General features: G+C 43.6%; 4 protein-coding genes across 7 annotated transcripts in view; 3 read left to right on the top strand and 1 right to left on the bottom strand.

Annotated features, from left to right (window-relative positions):
- Positions 1-3,284, top strand: part of prkacab (protein kinase, cAMP-dependent, catalytic, alpha, genome duplicate b) — an 11,685-nt gene extending 8,401 nt beyond the window's left edge. For both annotated transcript variants that reach the window (XM_060046400.1, XM_060046398.1), the window contains exons 8-11: positions 288-410; positions 1,125-1,184; positions 1,409-1,513; positions 1,640-3,284. In XM_060046400.1, coding sequence (XP_059902383.1) covers positions 288-410; positions 1,125-1,184; positions 1,409-1,513; positions 1,640-1,765 — 414 coding nt within the window. In that variant the 3' untranslated portion in view covers positions 1,766-3,284. The remainder of the gene's footprint in view (positions 1-287; positions 411-1,124; positions 1,185-1,408; positions 1,514-1,639) is intronic.
- Positions 3,285-4,141: 857 nt separating this feature from the next.
- Positions 4,142-8,783, top strand: samd1b (sterile alpha motif domain containing 1b). 2 transcript variants are annotated; one of them, XM_060046379.1, is made up of 7 exons: positions 4,142-5,429; positions 6,506-6,674; positions 6,775-6,902; positions 7,391-7,466; positions 7,877-7,952; positions 8,066-8,180; positions 8,293-8,783. In XM_060046379.1, exons 1-7 carry the CDS (start codon positions 4,299-4,301, stop codon positions 8,434-8,436), a joined length of 1,839 nt encoding a protein of 612 aa, XP_059902362.1. In that variant the 5' UTR covers positions 4,142-4,298; the 3' UTR covers positions 8,437-8,783. The 2 variants fall into 2 exon arrangements, with proteins under 2 accessions (XP_059902362.1, XP_059902361.1); XM_060046378.1 differs by having other exon boundaries at positions 4,143-5,429; positions 7,871-7,952.
- A 2,665-nt stretch (positions 8,784-11,448) lies between these two features.
- Positions 11,449-20,128, bottom strand: tecrb (trans-2,3-enoyl-CoA reductase b). Of its 2 annotated transcripts, XM_060046405.1 has the most exons (12): positions 20,020-20,128; positions 18,412-18,462; positions 16,829-16,880; positions 16,598-16,642; positions 16,297-16,400; positions 15,524-15,639; positions 15,144-15,249; positions 14,961-15,033; positions 14,828-14,871; positions 14,554-14,611; positions 14,357-14,445; positions 11,449-13,841 (listed from the first exon to the last, which is right to left on the bottom strand). In XM_060046405.1, the coding sequence occupies exons 1-12, from the start codon at positions 20,032-20,034 to the stop codon at positions 13,668-13,670; spliced, it is 927 nt and encodes a 308-aa protein (XP_059902388.1). In that variant the 5' UTR covers positions 20,035-20,128; the 3' UTR covers positions 11,449-13,667. The 2 variants fall into 2 exon arrangements, with proteins under 2 accessions (XP_059902388.1, XP_059902387.1); XM_060046404.1 differs by lacking the exon at positions 20,020-20,128 and having other exon boundaries at positions 18,412-18,739.
- On the top strand, positions 11,479-12,813 carry ndufb7 (NADH:ubiquinone oxidoreductase subunit B7). The gene is made up of 3 exons (XM_060046442.1): positions 11,479-11,621; positions 11,909-12,077; positions 12,648-12,813. Exons 1-3 carry the CDS (start codon positions 11,510-11,512, stop codon positions 12,733-12,735), a joined length of 369 nt encoding a protein of 122 aa, XP_059902425.1. The 5' UTR covers positions 11,479-11,509; the 3' UTR covers positions 12,736-12,813.
- Positions 20,129-20,216: the final 88 nt, after the last annotated feature.

Genomic DNA, 20,216 nt, shown 5'->3' with positions numbered 1-20,216 from the left:
TATTTTTGGAAAATAGTAAGTAACACACATTATTTGAGAAAGCTGAATAATCCAAATTGAGCTATGGTTCCTTTTATTGTTGAATCTATGCTATCAACCCATTTTATTTTTTACAGACTACTACCTTGTAACAGCAGAGTACAATACAGTAGTAGATTGTAACCTTTCTAGGTATCTTTCCTCTCTCTCTCTCTCTCTCTCTCTCTCTCTCTCTCTCTCTCTCTCTCTCTCTCTCTCTCTCTCTCTCTCTCTCTCTCTCTCTCTCTCTCTCTCTCTCTCTCTCTCAGGGTTATAATAAGGCAGTCGACTGGTGGGCACTGGGTGTGCTCATCTATGAGATGGGCGCAGGTTACCCTCCTTTCTTTGCTGACCAGCCCATACAGATCTATGAAAAGATAGTTTCAGGCAAGGTGAGCACCTTGCACACATTCTCAATGTGTCATTTTATCATTTGGATGATTTTAAGCATTTGTATAATCCGTTACCTTTGTCAATTCTGCCAATCAGTAATAACTTAAAAGAATGTCCACATGTAAAGTTAAGGAGAACATATTTTTGTTTACTCTGGGTCTTAGGGACTAATGCAGACAACGTGAAGAACCTGTTGTCCTCATTAGTCCCTCAAACCCAAATGAATCAGTAAATAGGGTCCAGGTGGTGGTTTAACACAGTTTGCCACACGGGCATTGTTTGGACAAACTACTCCTTAGTAGTTACATGATGAAACTCCCTATTACAGGAAGCATTTGGTAAATCAAAAACAGCTTCCCTAAAATAGATTACCTTTCCTTAAAGCTAATGGGTTAAACTTTATTTTGAGAGTATCCAATACCCCCCCCCCCCCCCCCCCCTCTTCAGGTCACCCTCCAAAGCAACTCCCCTAAAAGTAACTATTGGCATGTTAGCTTTTTTTTCAGTTTTTTTATTTGTTGATTTTAGTCGGGATGTAAAGACAATTTATAGCTTATGATGACAACGCCTTTCATGACACGATACACTTGGAGTGGGGTTTTAAGTTGCGCACAAGTGCTCCAAGTGTCGAACCACGCGTTAATTTTCCGACTTGAATTGAAATCCCTTACGTCTCTTCTTGCCTTGACCAGCCCCTCTCTGTTCTCCCCTAGGTTCGCTTCCCCTCTCACTTCAGCTCTGACCTGAAGGACCTCCTGAGGAATCTGCTTCAGGTTCAACAGACAAACACTATTTTTTTTACTTTCACATCTATCAATGTAAAAGTAAAATGCACCTCTGTTTAGAATTTATTTATTGTAAATATTACTTTATTTTATTTCATTTGACCTAATTGATCCTTTTGTACTTATTGCATCGTGGGTCAGACAAACGCAATTTCTATTTCTCTTGCACATATAAAGTTGACTGTGAACTTTGACCTTTGCTGCCCGCCCAGGTTGACCTAACAAAGCGCTACGGCAATCTCAAGAATGGAGTCAATGACATCAAGGGCCACAAATGGTTTGCTACCATCGACTGGATCGCTGTTTACCAGAGGAAGGTTTGTGCTTGTGTGTGTGTGTGTGTGTGTGTGTGTGTGTGTGTGTGTGTGTGTGTGTGTGTGTCTATACGTCTGTGTACGTGTGTTTTTTGGTGTTATTTTAGCTGTGTTTCTTAATGTGTCCAGGTGGAGGCGCCGTTTCTACCCAAGTGCAAAGGACCCGGGGACACAAGCAACTTTGATGACTATGAGGAGGAGGAGATCCGTGTGTCTTTTAGCGAAAAATGTGGCAAGGAGTTTGCTGAGTTTTAGAAAAAGAGCGAGGATGGCAGGGGGGTTAAAGAGAGCACTAAAGGGCTGATTCTGGTTCCACGTCGACGCAAGGGAGTTTACACATCCATTAGGTCCTTGCGGACCCTCCTTGCGTCCACCGCATGGGCCAGACACGCACCTCCATAAAAATTGCAACCTTACGTCGAGGCGACACAGCAGCTAGGGCTGTGATTGGTCCGCTCACTAAAACCCGACGCAGAACCAAAACAGGTTCACGACTGCGACGAAGCGTCTGCGTGGTCCTTGCGTTGCTCCGACGTGGAACCATAATCGGGCCTTTACTCACAAAGAGTGGAAATAAAGTGAGAACGATAAGATGTGTGTGTGGTTGGTGGTGGTGGTGGTGGTGGTGGTGGTGGTGGTGGTGGTGGGGGGGGCATCAGACATTTTGTGTACCTATTTATTGATTTTGTTTTTTTATGATGCTGTGTTTTACATGTGAGTCTTGGGGTTACACTTCATTTATCAATTCTATTTCATTCAACAAAATCAATTATACACACAGGAGGTCTATGGTCTGTTTTTTTTTTTATCCATAACAAAAAAACAACATAACCTATCTTGCCTTTGATAGAGGCAAATATTGATTATAAAGCTACAAAGTATAAATTAATTAAAAGGCGTATTAAGCGTTATTATAAAGGTTTTATGACCAATGTGTGTTTTCTGGTTCCACTGAAGTTTGAATGACAATAACAGAATGCTGTCTTGGGTATGCTAAGGATAGGCTATTTTTTAATTGTATAGGGCCGATTTAAGATCGATTGGAATTTTTGCTGTTAGTTAGCGTCTTCCATCATTTTACTACTGAGGCCAACATCGATTTGGGGTTTTGCGTTTTGCTGTTCAGGCCTATACTGCAGTTTGACTTCTTTGTAGTCCAGGTCATGTCAACCCTCTGAAGGGGTCTGCCTATCGGTCACAAATCCCTTTGGGGATGCCTTAGTGCTGTGAATGATGGGCTAGGAGCTCCACCCGGCAAAGCTCTTGGGGGATGCCTTAGTTCTGTGGATGGTGGACTAGGAGCTTCCGATTTTTCATGATGTCAAATTATTGTCTTTCATTACTTTACTTCCCAAAACACACATTCAACCACCAACAGTTTTTTTTTATTGTGTAAATTAGTTGTAATCGTTTTTTTATTAGTTGGTATTGTATTTATTTACAGGTGGCTTGTACAGTGTTGTAAGGGACAACATTGCTAGGCCTACAGTGTAAGTTCCCTCAGATCTTGAGATGGATATTGGAGACACTGTCTGAGGTCTTTTTTTATGGCTTGTGGAATTGGAATTCTGTTTAAAAAAAAACACCTGACATGTTTGTGTCAAACATTAAAATATTGATATGTGATATTGTTGCAACTCTTTCTTACTGGTGCATTTGCTGAACGAGACCGCAATGTGGGTGACAAATGTGATTATTCTAAGTCCCGTTGAATAAGAGTCTGCTAAGTGACGTTACATTTGTATTTTGACTTTAATAAAGAAGGGAAAAAAGAGTGTCTTTGTTATTATGTTATAAAACTAGGGGACATTTACAGAATTTTGATTTAGCCGTTATAAAGTATTGTTTTCAAGAAAGTTACACGTATCTGTATCCAGGAATGCAACAGCACGCCTGTTAAGAGATGTGTCCCCTATCATAACGTTTTTACTGTGCCCTCCAATCCGAATAGGCCTATGTAACTTCATGGCGACCCTTCGGGTGAAGTCCTCCATCCACTAGAAATATTAATCTAGTGTTCCATTCTACTTAAAACGTCAAGGCGCCATGTTGCATCAATGGTTTGGCAAAATCCCTTCTCCAAAAATCGATTTGCCATCGGTAAATAAGTAAGCCTCAACATGGACACAACTTTGTCAAAGGCAGTTTCTAGTGCACACCTGTACGTGCTTCATGGTCCCACCGATTTAGAAGAAATATCCGTGTTGTAAGTCTAATCTCCGTAGCCTTAGTTTAAATCATGAGAAGTGAAGAAAGTTGTGCATAGGTATACAACTTGCATGAGGCAGTAGATATCCGACATCAAGTTACGCATGGAAACACCAATTTCACAGCATTCTATATTTAACGCACCATCGACAAAAGATTAAAAAAATTAAAGTTAAAATGATTTAACCACAAAGGGACAAGAAAATGTACTTCGCTATGGCTTTTATTACAAGCTGAATATCCATAGACAATATTCAGTACGAACAGCAACCTTATTTGGAATATTATTAAGGTAAAGGGCATGTGTTCTAAATCGGCGGCATTTCACTTCGAACAAAGAAAATTGCTGGTGCTCAGATGGGATAATACCACCTTAAATGTCAATTGTTGTCTGTGGGGGCCCGGGCGCCATCTTCGGTCCACCTTAAGCGCACAATGTGGCCAAAGAACGCGAGCACACAAGTGAGGCTTCCGTTGTCATTCTTCAGCTGGGTTTCGCACCGCGGCTTGGCGCTCCCAGGGAACATTTCTCCTGAAACAACACCCAATATCTACTGTACGAATCTAATTTGAAAAAAAAATGTCTGAACCCAAGTACCGAGAATGGATCCTTGAAACAATCGATTCTCTGCGCTCCAGAAAAGCACGCCCGGATCTGGAAAGGATATGTCGAATGGTCCGAAGACGACACGGGTCAGACCCAGACCGAACCAGGACAGAACTGGAGAAACTGATTCAACAACAGACCGTGCTCAAAGTTAGCTACAAGGGATCTATTTCCTATCGAAACGCAGCGAAGGTGCAGAGAAAAAGCAGAAAAAAGACCGAGTTGGCGCCTGCCTGTAGCGCTGGCTCTGATGAATCCAGGGAGCGGACCCACCACCACATCCTAAACAACGGCGATAGTGCTCACAGCTTCACGGACCAGGAGGACGACTCGGAACCCAGCCTAGACCAACGACTCCAAACCCCGACCAACACCACAGAAAATACAACCAGGGATTCTTGCGATCCCCGTAGCGGGAGCGTGTGCCTCAGTTGTGGTGCAACGACGGGCTGTGTCGGGAGCGGCTGTCAAAGGGAGAACGCGAGTGCACCGAAAGACCCGGGATTAGGACAACACTTAAAGGCTGGCTGCCCTTCGCCTAGCCATGACCACATAGTGAACGCCACGGACTGTGATAACGACACAATAACACCACCCGATGCCCATCGGAAAGAGCCGGGTTCGTGCGGTGCCGCGGGGGGCAGCGACGAAGCGGAGGACGCGAAGAAGGAAACTTGCCCGGCCGTGTACGTGCGTGCCGCCGCCGCCGACGAAGCCACTTCCATTGAAACGCAGAAACCCCCGGTAGCCCTCAAGCCAGCTCAAGTCGGCCAGTCGGACCTGGGAGACAGACTGGTCTCATCTGTCCGCAGCCTTTCTGAGAGAAACGTGCGAGCGTCCTCTGGAGCGACGAGAGGCCAGATCAAGCCACTCGGACTGAGAGAGATCTTGGGCCACCTGAGCGGCCAGGAGTGGCTCTCTGAGGAGAAGTTGACCAGAGGCAGAGTCAAAGGGGTCCTCGAGAGGGAGATCGCTAGAGGCCGGCTGCGCAGGACCCGCTGCGGGAACATCACTCTTCCGTTGAGGGGGGTGATGGTGCTGGAAAATATGACCACGGACCGACATCTCAACCGCGTAGCGCCGGGCAGGAACATTGTGGGGAAGGTGAGGCCAGCTTAACATGTACAGCACGTCCAAAGCCCGCACAGTGGGCCGAACTGCGTTGTTTGTCGGCTCTCTCTGTCGGCGAATGAACGATCACCCAACCGCACCTGCGGGACGCGCTCCGCTCGCCCTGCGCTCGGTTTCCTTGTTACCGTGTTGTCGCTCATGCGAAAAAAAAACATGATGTGTGATCTGTTTACATCATTGAGCGAGTCTATGAACAATGCGGTCTAATTGGATGCAGATTGGTTTGGTTTCGATCTATTATTTGAAGGTCTTTTTTTCTGCAGTCTACAAAGGGGCGACACGGTCGCTCCTCGGTTCGCTCCAAGAAACACGCGCATAACAGAGCGCGCACGAGTCGGGCCGGTCTTAATGAAACAAGAGAGGGAGGGACGGGGCGGGGGGGTTGATTGCCACAAAACAGAGTTTATTCCGGATCTGTTTCTCATCGGGGGTGTCAATGTTAACTCGGGATGTGCTCAGGCCGGTAGTTTGGAGATGGTCCTGCCATTTCCTGAGCGCGCGTCTCTCTGGCTCCCTCTCTATTACGATCCTAACACACACTCACTCTCTCTCTCTCTCTCTCTCTCTCTCTCTCTCTCTCTCTCTCTCTCTCTCTCTCTCTCTCTCTCTCTCTCTCTCTCTCTCTCTCTGTCTCTGTCTCTGTCTCTGTCTCTCTCTCTGTCTCTGTCTCTGTCTCTCTCTGTCTCTCTCTCTCTCTCTCTCTCTCTCTCTCTCTCTCTCTCTCTCTCTCTCTCTCTCTCTCTCTCTCTCTCTCTCTCTCTCTCTCTCTCTCTCTCTCTCTCTCTCTCTCTCTCTCTCTCTCTCTCTCTCTCGCCGTTCACTAAACTATATTGGTTATTAAAGGTGTGTAATTAAATTAGCATTACACTCGGTCGTGCCCCGACCGTCTTCCTTTGGAGGTAGAACGCGAGCAACGAATACTTTCGGAGAAGATTATTGCAATAGTGTATAACAGTGCAGTATGGTTGGATCATCTAAAATGCAGAAGGTCACACACTTTAATAGGATGTATAATCTTATATTGCACCATCCCATCCGTTCCTTACCAGGAGAAGGATGTGGAGGAAGGTTGTGGAGAAAAGGAGGAGGAAGAGGAGGATCAAGACGATCTCCAAAGTGCAGAGAAGGAGGAAGAAGGGACAACCAAACCAGGCCTAGAAGATGACGCTGATATCGAGTCACCGCCAGAAAGCCCCCAACACCTGCAGCAGTATTGTGGTACGGTTGATAACATTATTGCCCATTTGTATACGTGTGACTTGTGATGCTAGTAGTGCTAATGTTGATACCATACTCACCCCTGTCATCCCATGCTTAGGTGTGTCAGTTCAAGATTCTCTGCCTAGGACGAGATCACTTCCTGTATGGGACGGCTTGCCCTCACACACGAGCATTCAGCCAGGGGACAGCATTGCCACAACCGATACACTACAGAGAGATGCACATGTAAGTGTGTGTGCACTATTTCTAATGATTGATTTACATGGCTAAATAACTTCTTGCAATTGCATTTTATGTAACAAATATATGTGTATATATATAATTATTATTATTATTATTATTATTTTTTTTTTTATTATTATTATTATTATATTATTACTAAAGAATACTTATAATTATTATTACTGATGCAAGAGAGGGTATTCCTTGTGTTCCACTGTAGGCATTTAGTTTAATTAACTGGTGCTACAGTAAATTTATATTGTAACTGGACGCGAGCAGTGGCGGCTCCTGAGCTCGCCACTAGATGGAAATTGTAGTCATTTCACAGACACAGCAGAGGAATATGCAGTACGTGTTATTCTGTTTGCGTAATGATATGTATTTGTGTGTTGTGTGTACACTACTACAGGTCAAAAGTGGCATCACTGTGAAAGATTCATTACGTGCTCCTGATTTAACATACTTCAAATGCATATCTTATCAATTGTCAGGATCTGTCTCCACCTCCTCCTATTCCCTGCCTGGATCAGGTTGAGATGCAATTCCGTGCTTCTCCGATCATAAACAGTAAGTTCTGCTTTCCATTGAGTTTCTAAATGAATTTAATCCACTGTGTGTGAGTGTGTGTACGTGCATGCTGTGATAGTGCCTGTGTGTGATTGTGTGCACGCGCATCTGTCTTTGTACCTTTGTTTTTGCGTGTTTGTGTGCGTGCGCATGTGTTTGTGTTTTTGCCTGTGTGTGTGTGTGTGTGTGTGTGTGTGTGCACTTGTCTGTTTTTGCCTGTGTGTGTGTGGGCGGTGTGTGAGTGAAATTTCCCCTTGTGGTCCTGCCTCTATGTGTGTTCAGCTAACCAGAGATTAAGATATCTGCAATAGGCTTTATTTACCTTGCAGAAGAAACTCTCTAGGCAGCCATTGCAATTTGTGCGGCAACAACGTTTTGAATGTGTTATGTCTGTTTCCTTGGAGATGTAGTGTGCAGGGGAGAAGTGGACATGCACCAGGGTGTGTCAGAGGAACAAGGGATGAACGGAGGATTTGATGACGGACTGTGAGTACCGCTTTCAAAGAGAGGGAAGGAGAGAGAACACAGTGTTGGAGTGAAAGAAGGACGGGCATGTGTTGTGATGATGGACTAACCAAAAGTACCTCCATTGCATTTAGTCCCATGAAGTCCGAGGGGCTTGGCATGAGTCCCGTGGACTGGACTGTGTCCGATGTGGCCAGTTATTTTGCAGCAGTGGGGTTTCCTGAACAGGCAGTTGCCTTCAAGGCTCAGGTAGGACTGTGACACCTCAAACAACCACAGGACGGCAAAACAAACGCAACAGAATACTATGACGGAGAATATAAAATATTTATTTGTCTCTACATCTCTCACTCTCCAATAGGAAATTGACGGTAAGTCCCTTCTGCTGATGCAGCGTAACGACGTACTGACTGGACTGTCTATCAGGCTCGGCCCAGCAGTCAAGATATATGAGCGTCACGTGAAAGCTTTGCAAAAAACACATTTTGAAGATGATGACTGCTGACCTCAAAGGTCTGAGAAGCACAGAGCGATGTATAATTTTTAGTCTTAGAGTTTAAGCTCTTACCATGTGAAAAAAATCACACATTCAGAATGTCTCAAACAAACATTTAGAATCATCGCATACATTTATTGTCAAAATCACATTGGTAACCCTGGCAATGTCTGAATGAGCACTTTACTGATATTTTATACAAATCTTTATTTAAAAAGGTACTGTTATATATGTATAATTACCAGTGTACTGTGAGGAAACAAATCAAACGTGTGTGTGTGTGGGCGCGTGTATGCGCCATTTGTATGTGCGTACATGCGTGTGTGTGTATATGTAATAAACTCGTAGCAACATCATTGGATTTTCCTACAACATGTAGTATTGCAATACATATTCCATGACACCTTAAAAACTTCAATGTAGGTAATAAGCTCTGCAGGTATGCAGTTTTGTAGAGTTCATTCCTCAACTGTAGTAATGAGGTAACTAGCTTTATACAGGCCAAATGTCACATATTAGTAATTTTAGTAGATGGATAGGGAAGGGTTAAACGTAGGCCTAAACCATTCAATTGTAAAGTATGTTTCTTCCAACTGTCTCCAGATATGATTTGACATTTTGGCCTACTACTGCTTAAATACAGCATCACTGAAGTCCACCGAGATAACATACCGGCTAATGACAAGCTGAACATTACATGAAGTTGTGCAATGTAACACAATACAAATCATGTAAATAGACATCCACAGTTTGATAACCTACATTTGTAATATTCCAATAATATCCCCCTACCAGCGGGGTGAAGGTCCAGGTCACAAGTTATATAGCCAGATCACCACCCTTTTGAATTGTGAATGTGATGTTGTTTATCTGGAGAGAAACTGTACAAACCAAAATCATATGGTAGCCTTCTGTCACTAAACTACTGTCATTGGAGAGCTAAATCTTGCTCTTGAATGTTTTCTCTCTCTTTACTTTTCTCTGGAATCTTAATTACAGCAGCTTTAATCTCAATCCAGAAGCCTGGTTTTAACCAATCATAAGACCAACAGTTTAGATCTTACCTTCACTTCATTGGTCCCAATTTCGTTCCTTCGTGTTGTGAACAAATGATGAGCGTTCAGCAAAGCGCTGGATGCTGTGAAGGACGGTCATAATGAATTACGGACAAGGACATATATCAGATAGCTCATGAGACGCTGATAATTATTTTTTTCATTTTGGAAATGGAATGTTTGTTAGGATTCCATTGTTTTTAGAACGTCAAACAAAGCTTTACTCTGATGCGCCAACCATTAGAATTTAAATTATTACATGCAGCGTCCAGGTGGAAAATCGTAGCTCGTCTGACATGCCCAATGCGGCACTAATGTTAGGATAGGTTTCAATGCTGTAGCCTACTCCAATGCCCAGGATGAGCCACCAGGGTCCTCCCGTTTATTTTTTTTTAATAGCTTGAAAGTCCCAGTTCTCTTCGGTCACTGGGCTCTCCGGTTTAACTTGAGACGAGAGAGACGTATGTTTTCAGTGTCCATGGGGATAACTCATGGGGTCTTTTGTGGCTTGTTATCTGGAATCAACAATGTATAAACAATGTTTCTAATAAAAAAAATGTAAACCATGGCTCTCTTTCCCGAACTGGTGTCTGTGAAGCTCATAAATACACAACTTCATCTAACAAAAATATTGCTAGGATTTAATCGGATAATAATTTGGCTATCCTAAGCAGTGGCTATCTTTAAAATTGAAGTAGTCAATCTCCAAATAATATTGGAGAAGGACCTATACACGTACTTATTATATATTAGTAACGTGTTTTTTTGACAAATATTTTATTGTATTTTTTCAACTACTATAGGCCTACAAAGACACAACACAAAACTAGACACAACTAACAAGACACATCAATACGTGCAAAGGCACTTGAGGAGGATTCAAATATGCAGATATTTGTGATAAATTATTCTGGTGTGGTAACTGACTATATTTCACTGAGTGGCGAAGTCACGCCCATTCCGGTAGAGCCCATGGGACCAATGAGATCGAAAAATATGAATGGGTTTCAATGGAGGGGAAGTAATTGTCTTCTGGTTCCCGTCTTTATATGCCTCGGATTACACATATGTTGTTTGTGGATTTAAATGATAATTTTTCATGCAAAGAAAATTCGCGAAGAAGTTTGATAGTGTTTTATGTGAGGCCGCTTTGTGAACTTCAGCTCTTCGCTGCTCTCGACGCGAATGATATGTCGTCACCACCCGCACTTGGAATTCATGTCGGTCTCTCTGCTGCACTTCACGGCTTTTTTCCAAGGGGAGGATAAAAGCATCGAAAGAGGTGAAAACCATTATAAATCGGGGAATGTGTAGAGTTTCAGTTATGCCAATGGGGAGATTGCATGGAAGATTGTCGGTCTTGTCCACGCCTGTCGCAGGGAGCGTGACGTCAGATACGAGACGTGAAGTCTGTCTCGATGTATTTTCTCTAAAGCCTTTAACTGAACAATTGCACAATAAATGGTCAAACTCTTGACATGAAAAAATATAATTTAAATCCACAAACAACATATGTGTAATCTGGGGCATATAAAGGCTGGGACCAGAAAATAATTACTTTCTCTCAAATCCATTCATATTTTTCGCTCTACCGGAAAGGGCGTGACTTCGCCACAGGGGGGGAAAAGGGAGTGACACAATTACAAACACGTACATGCACAGATGGACACCGATTATACCCCTCATATAAAATGCATCGTTACGTGTTAATTGGTAAATCAAATATACATCACTATATTAATTTGTACCTCTTGTACTTCTAAGTATTCAGTGAAGGTGTAGCCTTGTGGCTGGCAGGACCCGATGGGCATTACCGTCCACGGAACTGATGTGCGCTGCTGTTTCACTTCGGAACGATCTGTTGTTTATTTCCGTTCCAGGGCGGAAGTACCTTCAGGTAGTTTCTGGAGGTGACCGAACGGGAGTATAACTGTATAAATATATATATATATATATATATCCAACAGGGTAACCGCTGACTCCTGCGTTATTAGTTCTGGTGTTCTGCACTGCCAAGACACTAAAACATGGGGGCTCACCTTTCGAGACGGTATATCACCGAAAGGGATACCGAGCCAGACCCAGCGAAGAAATACGACTTCGATCCCCTTTATGGCTTTCCCGAAAGAAAGGAACGAGGTCTGTGTTTTGTTTTGATGCAAATATCTATCATATCTGCTCTGTGTACTGTGTGAAAATGGCTTCAAAAAATATCCATATTTTTTGGCTAAAGCATCAATGACCCCGTCTCACTAATACAATCCACCCATTGCTATGACCCTCTTGCTAACACCGTCTTCTCTGAATGTTGTCACCCATCCTTTAGTGTCCCAAAACGTATATTAACTATCAAACAATTCGTTTAAAAGCACTCTTCGTATACACCTGTTTGTGTTGAATCGTGTCATGTTGTACCACTTCACCAGAGATGGTAGCGACCCAGGAACAAATGAACTTGGCCCGTCTACCGTTGGAGCAGAGGGACTACTGTGCTCACTATCTCCTCAAAGTCATGAAGTGCAAGAGGGATAACTGGCCCAACCTGCTCGCTTGCAGCCACGAAAAACATGACTGGGACTACTGCCAGCACGAGGAGTAAGTGAGATTGGAAAAGATGGGTCGAAGTGACACATGTTCTAGTGGCACGCCATGATATTTTTAATACAGTAAATATTTTGTATTCTACTTGTTGCATTCTAAAATATCAAACGGGATGCATATGAATATGAGGATGGGAAATATTCAAGGATTTATCTGAAAACATTGGTAAATGTGAGTTGTAAACAAAACCAAGAATATGTCGGTTGACATGAAAAAGCAATTCTGTAAACCAACCTTGTCAGTTATTTATTTCTATGAAGAAAATAAAATATTAATGGCGTGAATCCTTGCCCTATGATCTTTAACTAATTCAAAGTGTAGCTAAAATACACAACTGAGACCCACTCCGAGTTCATATTTGTTGGTCAATATTTAAACTTCTAATTGAGTATTGTATAGTGGAAGTTTCCACACTAGCCAGAGATCACCTTACTCATTATGACATGCATGACGTGAAAAATAATCAGAAATGTAACCAATACTTCCATACAGTGTCTTAACTGTGGCCTAGCCTGAAGTAATCCAACACTTGTCTGCCCACATTGATTCCCCTCTCCCCCACAGCTATGTCATGCGTATGAAGGAGTACGAGAGAGAGCGGAGACTCCAGCTGAGGAAGAAGAGGATCGAGGGCCAAGCTGAGGCTGCGTGATTAGAATCACAACTTACCCTTGATTTTCTGTGTATATACCTGCTTCTGACCACAATAAACAGCCATATTTGAGCTGAACCAAGTCTCAGTTCATCTTCATTGACGTCCACTATAGTAGGCCGTACTTGAATTACAAAAGGTTAACTAATAACTACTTTAATGACAAATGGTCACAATAGCATAACCATACAGTGTATGATATAACCCAATATATGCAAGCAAATCCGTTTTTTAGCCGTATAACTGAATTCAATAAATTGATATGCACGTGAAGGAAACTTGAGTAGCTGTTAGTTGGTTTCTTGATCAAAGATAGCTGGACAATCAAGTATGTGCAATCAGAACACAACATGCCAAAATTGGCTTGTATGTTCAATATCTGCACCGGATTTGAAGAATCGAATAGAATTGGTTTTTAATTGGTAGTTAAATTGTCTTGAAGTTCAACAAAGATGGGCAACATTTTGTTAAAGACTTTAATAAATTAAACCTTGACAAACAAAACCAAATTACAAGCATGAAGCTGATATCTTAAATATATCAATGCTAAAACAGGATGAATTTAAGGTTCTATAATATTACATATTAAGCTAAATGAAAATCCAGAGTTACAATTAATTCAAACTAATGGTTTTACAAAATTTCTGTCAATTGTTTAATAAGATTCCAAATAATGTGTTGGTATCTGTTGACCCCAGTTAACCAACCTGATTCAATTGGGTGTCAAAAAACAGTCAAAAAGGAAAGATTAGAAACATGAATAAGAATGGATGTTACTTTGTTTAGCTGGAAAGGAAAAGGTAACAGAATTCCCAAAAGGAAAGGGAATTTTATGGAAACATGTTCTTTGCTTTTATAAAAAGGGGGAGGAGATGGTTTGGTTGGGGGAGGGGGGGGGGTAATGTAATGTACTGCTAGAGCTCTGTAATGCTCTACAGAACGAAAGGCAGGATGGGAGAGCGGAGAGGTGGGTAGTCGCGGAACTCTTTAAGGTAGCTGCGGTGCTTCCCTTTGGCCCACACAGTCATCTGGAAGAAGCCAACCACGGTGAAGAAGGCCACCGGCAGACACTGCGTCATCAACGTGAAGCCCAGCCATGAGCCAAGCTGCAGAGTGAGACGCAGATTGGACATTTTACTGGCAAGCGTTTACCACCAGAGGGCAGCAGATGAACCCAAATAGGGCCATTTTGTATTAATTAAATGTCTTTGGTAGCTTGACCTCAAAATAAGCTATGCATACAACAAGTAGACATGACTCATCCAACAAATAACATATTGACATGCATATTTTCTTCCAATAGTGCTTTTCTAGAGACATTGACATAAATCGATTCACATCTTCACTTTAACAAAGAATTTCAACTGAAATAAATTTCATGCATCTGTTTGTACAACGTATATGCCTGTACCCTTTCATAGTACCTCACGGAAAAAAATGCAGTGGCACAAGCCCCCCGAAACTCAATATAATACAAAAATAAATTATATATTTTTCCCTTTCAAGTCGAAGTAGCTTACAAAACGCTGCATGAAATGTTTGTTTTTCATGCTTGGCTAGCCAGCCTACAGCCACCTGGCAAGGCCATCAACAGCCCGAGCATGGGTTCTGTCACCGGTACCTCATAGGTGTAGTTGGGGCAGGATACGAGGAGGAAGATCCATGTGAAGGGGTTCTTCGTCGGGTAAGGAATCTTCCTGGTTTTGGAGCCTAGACGGAGGGGGAGGGAAAACAGACACAATTAATTCATCTTCAGAAAGCTTTGACCGAGGAAAATGAAAAAACAAACACTCAGACATCCAAAGCACATGCGTCTACCTGGGGGGCGGAGGTTCCGGAGAGCGACGTGGATGGAGAAATTACCGATCTGACAGAACTAAGAAGGAATCATATTGACAGTCTCTCATTATACATGGAAAACCAACTACTTGCAATAGCAGGTATTTAAAATTTGTTGGCGGTCACAACTGTCCCAGAAGTTAGGAAATGTTTTAATTTGAGCATCATTAATGCCATTGGCTGGACCAAGAAAACAAGAGACATCAGGGGAAAAAAAGGAATAACGAAATGTGGAAAATATTTGTTCTTTTACCAGGAACATGACGAGGGCTAGCCGGATTTGCTGCTCGCCGTATACTGCAATGGCAAAACAAGTGGTTTTCAGTCAGAAGCATCAAAAACCACAACCCAAAACGTGCAACGGCCATTTGAATGCGTACACTCACTGGGTGGTGTGTACAGAGGGTGGTTTATATAATACGCCATCCAGGCAGCGAAGCCCCAGTAGTAGGTGCAGTTCTACAATAAAGGGAGAATATGGTGAACAAAATGCTTGCATTTCAAGGGTTTTTCTGCTTCCGTAATTGTATCCGCATGAAACAACACGGTTGTCGAGTTTTTGTTCTCACCTTAAAGATGTTGCGCAGTGGCATGGTGCCGTGAGAGAAGCGGTGGACGAACAGCGTCTCCAGCAGCCTCTTCATGTAGTGGAACGAGTGACACATGCAGGCAAGGCTGCACACACACACACACACACACACACACACACACACACACACACACACACACACACACACACACACACACACACACACACACACACACACACACACACACACACACACACACACACACACACACACACACACACACACACACACACACACACATTTTGAAGGACTGTTCATCATAAAGAAATTCAATGTCGGAATTGGAGAGCATTTTTGAAATTGTCTCTCGGATCAAAGTAATTCTAGGTCCAAACATGCACGTGATGCACGCCACTCACTGTACGACCCAGTGTTTACTGGTGGTGAAGTCGTATTTGGGTGCATAGATGAAGGGAACCCGGAAATAAAACATCAGATAGAGGAGCAGCGGGCCGGCGTACTCCGTGAGGAACACCTTGGGGAGGGAGCGGGGGTGGGGCAGAATGGAAGGATTAGGTGGAACTGCAGGGTTCTTAGAACCCCATCACATTGGAAGAACCGGAGCACTCACCAGTGTCCAATTCTTCACTCTACCATGTATAGTCTCTCCTCACTCCGTCCGTGTCTCTTTTGTAAAATAACACATCGCTCCTCAAGAGGGGTGCACGGATATAAATCTAATTGCTTTCTAAACACCAGCCAAAGCTTGTTATGACTAGCCACTAGAACGCATGCAAGATGTCATGATGAAAAATGTGTGCTTCATCTTAACACTACGAATAGCAAGACTTAAAAGAGGTGCTTTCGTGATCACCCAATAAGTATAAATTAGTAAAAACAACAATTAGCCAATAAGCCAACACTGTACTACAATTAGCTTCCTATTCCCGTCCTACTGGACCTCATCATGGAAACGGTGTGAATAAACCCACGTTCCACAGAAATGCTTGAAGGCCTCACAGGATCATTGGATCAGACAAATACAACACCACTGAACTTCCGAAATCCAAGTTCAAATGTTGTAAGACATACACACGGAACAGATCTTATGAATAGAGATTTTAATTATTTGGAGGCAAAAGACCAGAAAAAATAATTTTTTTATCAATTTTTCAGTTCTGATCATACTCACTGTGACCCAGCTGATCTGAGCTCCCAGATCCCTGAAGTAGAGGGTTGCAGTCGTTCCCACAGGGAGATGCTGAAGAACATCCTCATCCTTCAGAGATTTCCCCTCTACACACACACACACACACACACACACACACACACACACACACACACACACACACACACACACACACACACACACACACACACACACACACACACACACACACACACACACACACACACACACACACAAATATGAGCAATGGTGGATCCCCTGGCTAGAGTTAAACATCAAAATGTTTAATGTTGAGCTGTCCTACTGGCGTCGAGACGGATGGACTGCCTGGTGGGGTACCACTTTGGATCTATAAAAGGGAAAACAGACGAAAGGAGAGAGGCGAGTTTAGGGAAGGGGGAGGGGGGCAGAGACAGGGAGCATGAATCAGTTAGATTTTCCATGTTGACTGAGCCAGTCCCCCCCCCCCCCCCCCCTCATTCATCTGAGGTCATGTGACTGGGAGAAATAAGATATGTGGAGATATTAAACTCACGGCTCTTGTGGAACATGGACTTAATCTCCCCGATGGTGGCATTTGGCTCAACCTGTGCATAACATAACAATGACAAGAGGAATATATATGATGTCTCGGCTTTCCTTTCCCATATGTGTTAAATATAGAGGCCAGGGGGGGTGGAGGGTGGATGGGGGGTGGGGATAAAGTGCAACAAACAGCTGGTAAGTGCAAAGAAACACACGCGCACCAACCCAAACACTCTGGACAGTTATAGAGTAGCGTGCATCCGTTCCTAAACAGTCACACGCGTGGGAGGGGACGGGCGAGGAGCCCCCGGCACCACTGCAGCAGCGTCCTCTCGCCATGTATTACTTTGTTTGCAGACGCTTTTATCCAACGGCATCCACTGTTACTTTCTAAAAAAGTGCAGATTAGGCGTAAGGCGGCTTCCTCAACGAGGGAGGCCTCCGACATGGGGGAATGAACCCGGTAACATTGTGTGCCGGAGTCGATGGACTAAGTATATCTTTTTTTTTTAAGTTCCCACACATGATTCTTAGAGGTGTTTATGCTGAGAGGGAAACCGTTTATTAAAAAGAGATCAACATCGCCAGAGCGTGACTGTGTGTTGTTGACATGACAATAGTTGCCACGTCCCCGGTGGGGTGTCAACATGAGTCTGATTGACCCTTGACCCCGTCCCCACCAGCCACCACCACGTCTGACAAGATTCTATTGATTTGAATGTTAGTTAAATGGAATCTTGATGCTGGAATGGCTGATTAACACGGATCACACACACTGGTGTTGGTTTCCAGAAAAACAGGACCTAACCTATAGATTTGCCTTTCAGAATTTCTTTAACATTTACTTATTCAATCTTTACAGTTTGAACTCTGACCTCACATGAAGGTATGGGTGTAGTAAAGCCCCCCCCCCCCCCCCCCCCCCCAAGGAGTCTCCCATATCTATCTCTGGATCTGTCACCACGGCAATACTGGCTCTCATCAGGTGTTAAGATGGATGATTAGCATTCAGCCTAGTCGTTAACAAGCCAGAAAGCCATGCTAATCCAGCAAGGTTGGGACCTGATACCTTGGCGTCCCGAGGAGGGCTTCTGGTAAGACTAACACCGCTGTAACCAAGCCTGGCAACCGAGCCTGACAACCAGCCACACCATCACAGCATGTCACACAAATTGTACAGTGTACACTTGCCTGACTTAGTTCATTTATCAAAATAAAAGCCTAACGACAAATTAATTCAAACAGGCAATGAACATATGCTTCAACTCAACCCAATTTGACAGACAATATTAGATTTTCTTTTTTTTATCTGAAACCTATTGCTGACCTAATGCAGCAGTGTGTCTGTCTGTCTGCGTCTGGGTGCAACTTGTTCCACTCACTAAAAGTCACTCCCATAGAGACCACAACTCAGCCTTGCAACCTGCACCTGTTGCATTTAGAGTACACAGGCCGAGCCCCGTGGCCACACATAGGAGCAGAGAACAGTACGGGACAACCTACATTCGCGACAGCTGAGGTTAGTCCACCCGGAGAGAACAAAAGCGTGCAACACTTGGAAAACGACATTGGTTATGAAAGTCTTGTTCTTACCTTGTCCAGGAAGCAGAGCTTCCCCTTGGTCTTGGCGTCCAGTATCTCCACCTCAAAGAAAACAACAGCTTTCTTAGGTTTCTTCACAGGCTTACGCTTGACAGGTGCTGTGGGGCCCGTCGCCGCGCTGTTGGCTGCTTTTTTGGGGCCGGCAGCCTCTAGTGCTAGGGCGTCCATGTCTGCCCTCCTCCTCGGCTACAGTAGTCCCTGTGTAAGCTTCCCCGATGGGCTTTCCTCGCACTGTTACTCCCCTCCGTCTAGCCTCCCACCAGAAAGCACCACTGACCCACTGCATTCAGCTGTGGAAATAACTGTCCTTCTCTCTCTCTCCCTCTCCCTCTCTCCCCCACCCACCCACCCAACCCCTTACACTCTCTCATTCCTTAATGGCGCTTTTTTTAAACTGGCGGCCGACTCCTGTGAGGTAGAAACGTGCGCGTGCTTCCATGAAGGAGCAACCCCTTCCTCGAGGAACCTGTTTATTTAACAAATTTCTTGTCTCTTCTCGCCTGCTAAATATAAACAAATTGGGGCTGCATAACAGAATGTTTCTCTACAGAACCCCCCTCCCCTACCCAACTTCAAGGTATGGCATTGTCATATATGCACTGTCAATAAGAGATTAAATAACCTTCACTCTTGTCTTTATCTATGCGAAGTGGGACAAAAGTGACTTGGGCCAAAAGTATCTTTGGCCGAAAGCTACTTTCATAGATTAATTTCTAAAATCAGGAAGTACAATTACTTCTACTTAATTTATTTGTTTAAAATATACTTTACAGAGTCTATACATTGCTTTTAAACGATTATAGGAGGCGCTGCGAACTTGATTCTCTGGCGTCCTCTGGTGTACATGGCGTGGCACTTGATTTCAAATTATTTATGTTCCAAGTCATTGAAATAATGACCAAAACCACCAGGTCAATGTTGTGGTTCACGGATGTCTGTTTAAAAAAAATTAAAAAAAAAGCATAACAGTTCCTCGATACATAGGTATACATTCCTCCCAAATGTTTATTTGAAAGTCTGGTTGGAGCAGTTCCTGTATGGCGAGAAATCCTGCCAGGTAGGTTTCACGTAAGGGTGTTCAGCACCAGTTTCGGGGGGTCTACTTTGGTCATTAAACTGACTCGAAATGCAATGTTTTAAGTCTACACAGCCTCAGCCAAGTCAAATAAAATGTGGCAATTACTCCTGATCAGAGTGCGAAGTCTTGACTGTTGACCTGCAAGTGCGTTGAGCAACGACATGACAGCTAGGGCCTCTGGTGCATTCTCACCAGGGGCGGCGCATTGTTCGAGACACAATGGAGCTTCGTCTCTTAATCTTGCAACGTTAATGTCGTTATATTAGGCAATGCAATCCCCGAATGATTTCTGATCACAATATGGTGCTCATATCCACCTTCTTATCAGATTTACAATACATCATGAGGCCACACTCCCATTACATTGAATAGGAGGTAACAAGCATGGGATCATATTTCCGATGTTGCTGATTTCTCCTGGTTTCACGCAATATTCGTATTGTGGTTTGCAATGTCCTTATTTATCGAACTGGGAATAATAACGCCCATTGACGGTTTCGAGTTTCAAATAAACTACTTACCTCGTAGTGCTTCATCTTGCTAGTTTGCAACCTCTTCCTTTATCCCACTTGTATGACATATGTACTCTCCAATCGGTGGAAGGTGATGCGGATCGAAGGGCGGTTACTACTGCAATCTCCAGCCAATCAACACGGTCCATCGTCGGGTATATACGCCCATTCAGGAGGTTGCGTCCAATAGGATGGGCGAGACGAGA

This window comes from Gadus macrocephalus, chromosome 3, assembly GCF_031168955.1.
Source record: "Gadus macrocephalus chromosome 3, ASM3116895v1".
Taxonomy (NCBI): Eukaryota; Metazoa; Chordata; class Actinopteri; order Gadiformes; family Gadidae; genus Gadus; species Gadus macrocephalus.
This window is presented reverse-complemented; position numbering and strand designations above follow the sequence as displayed.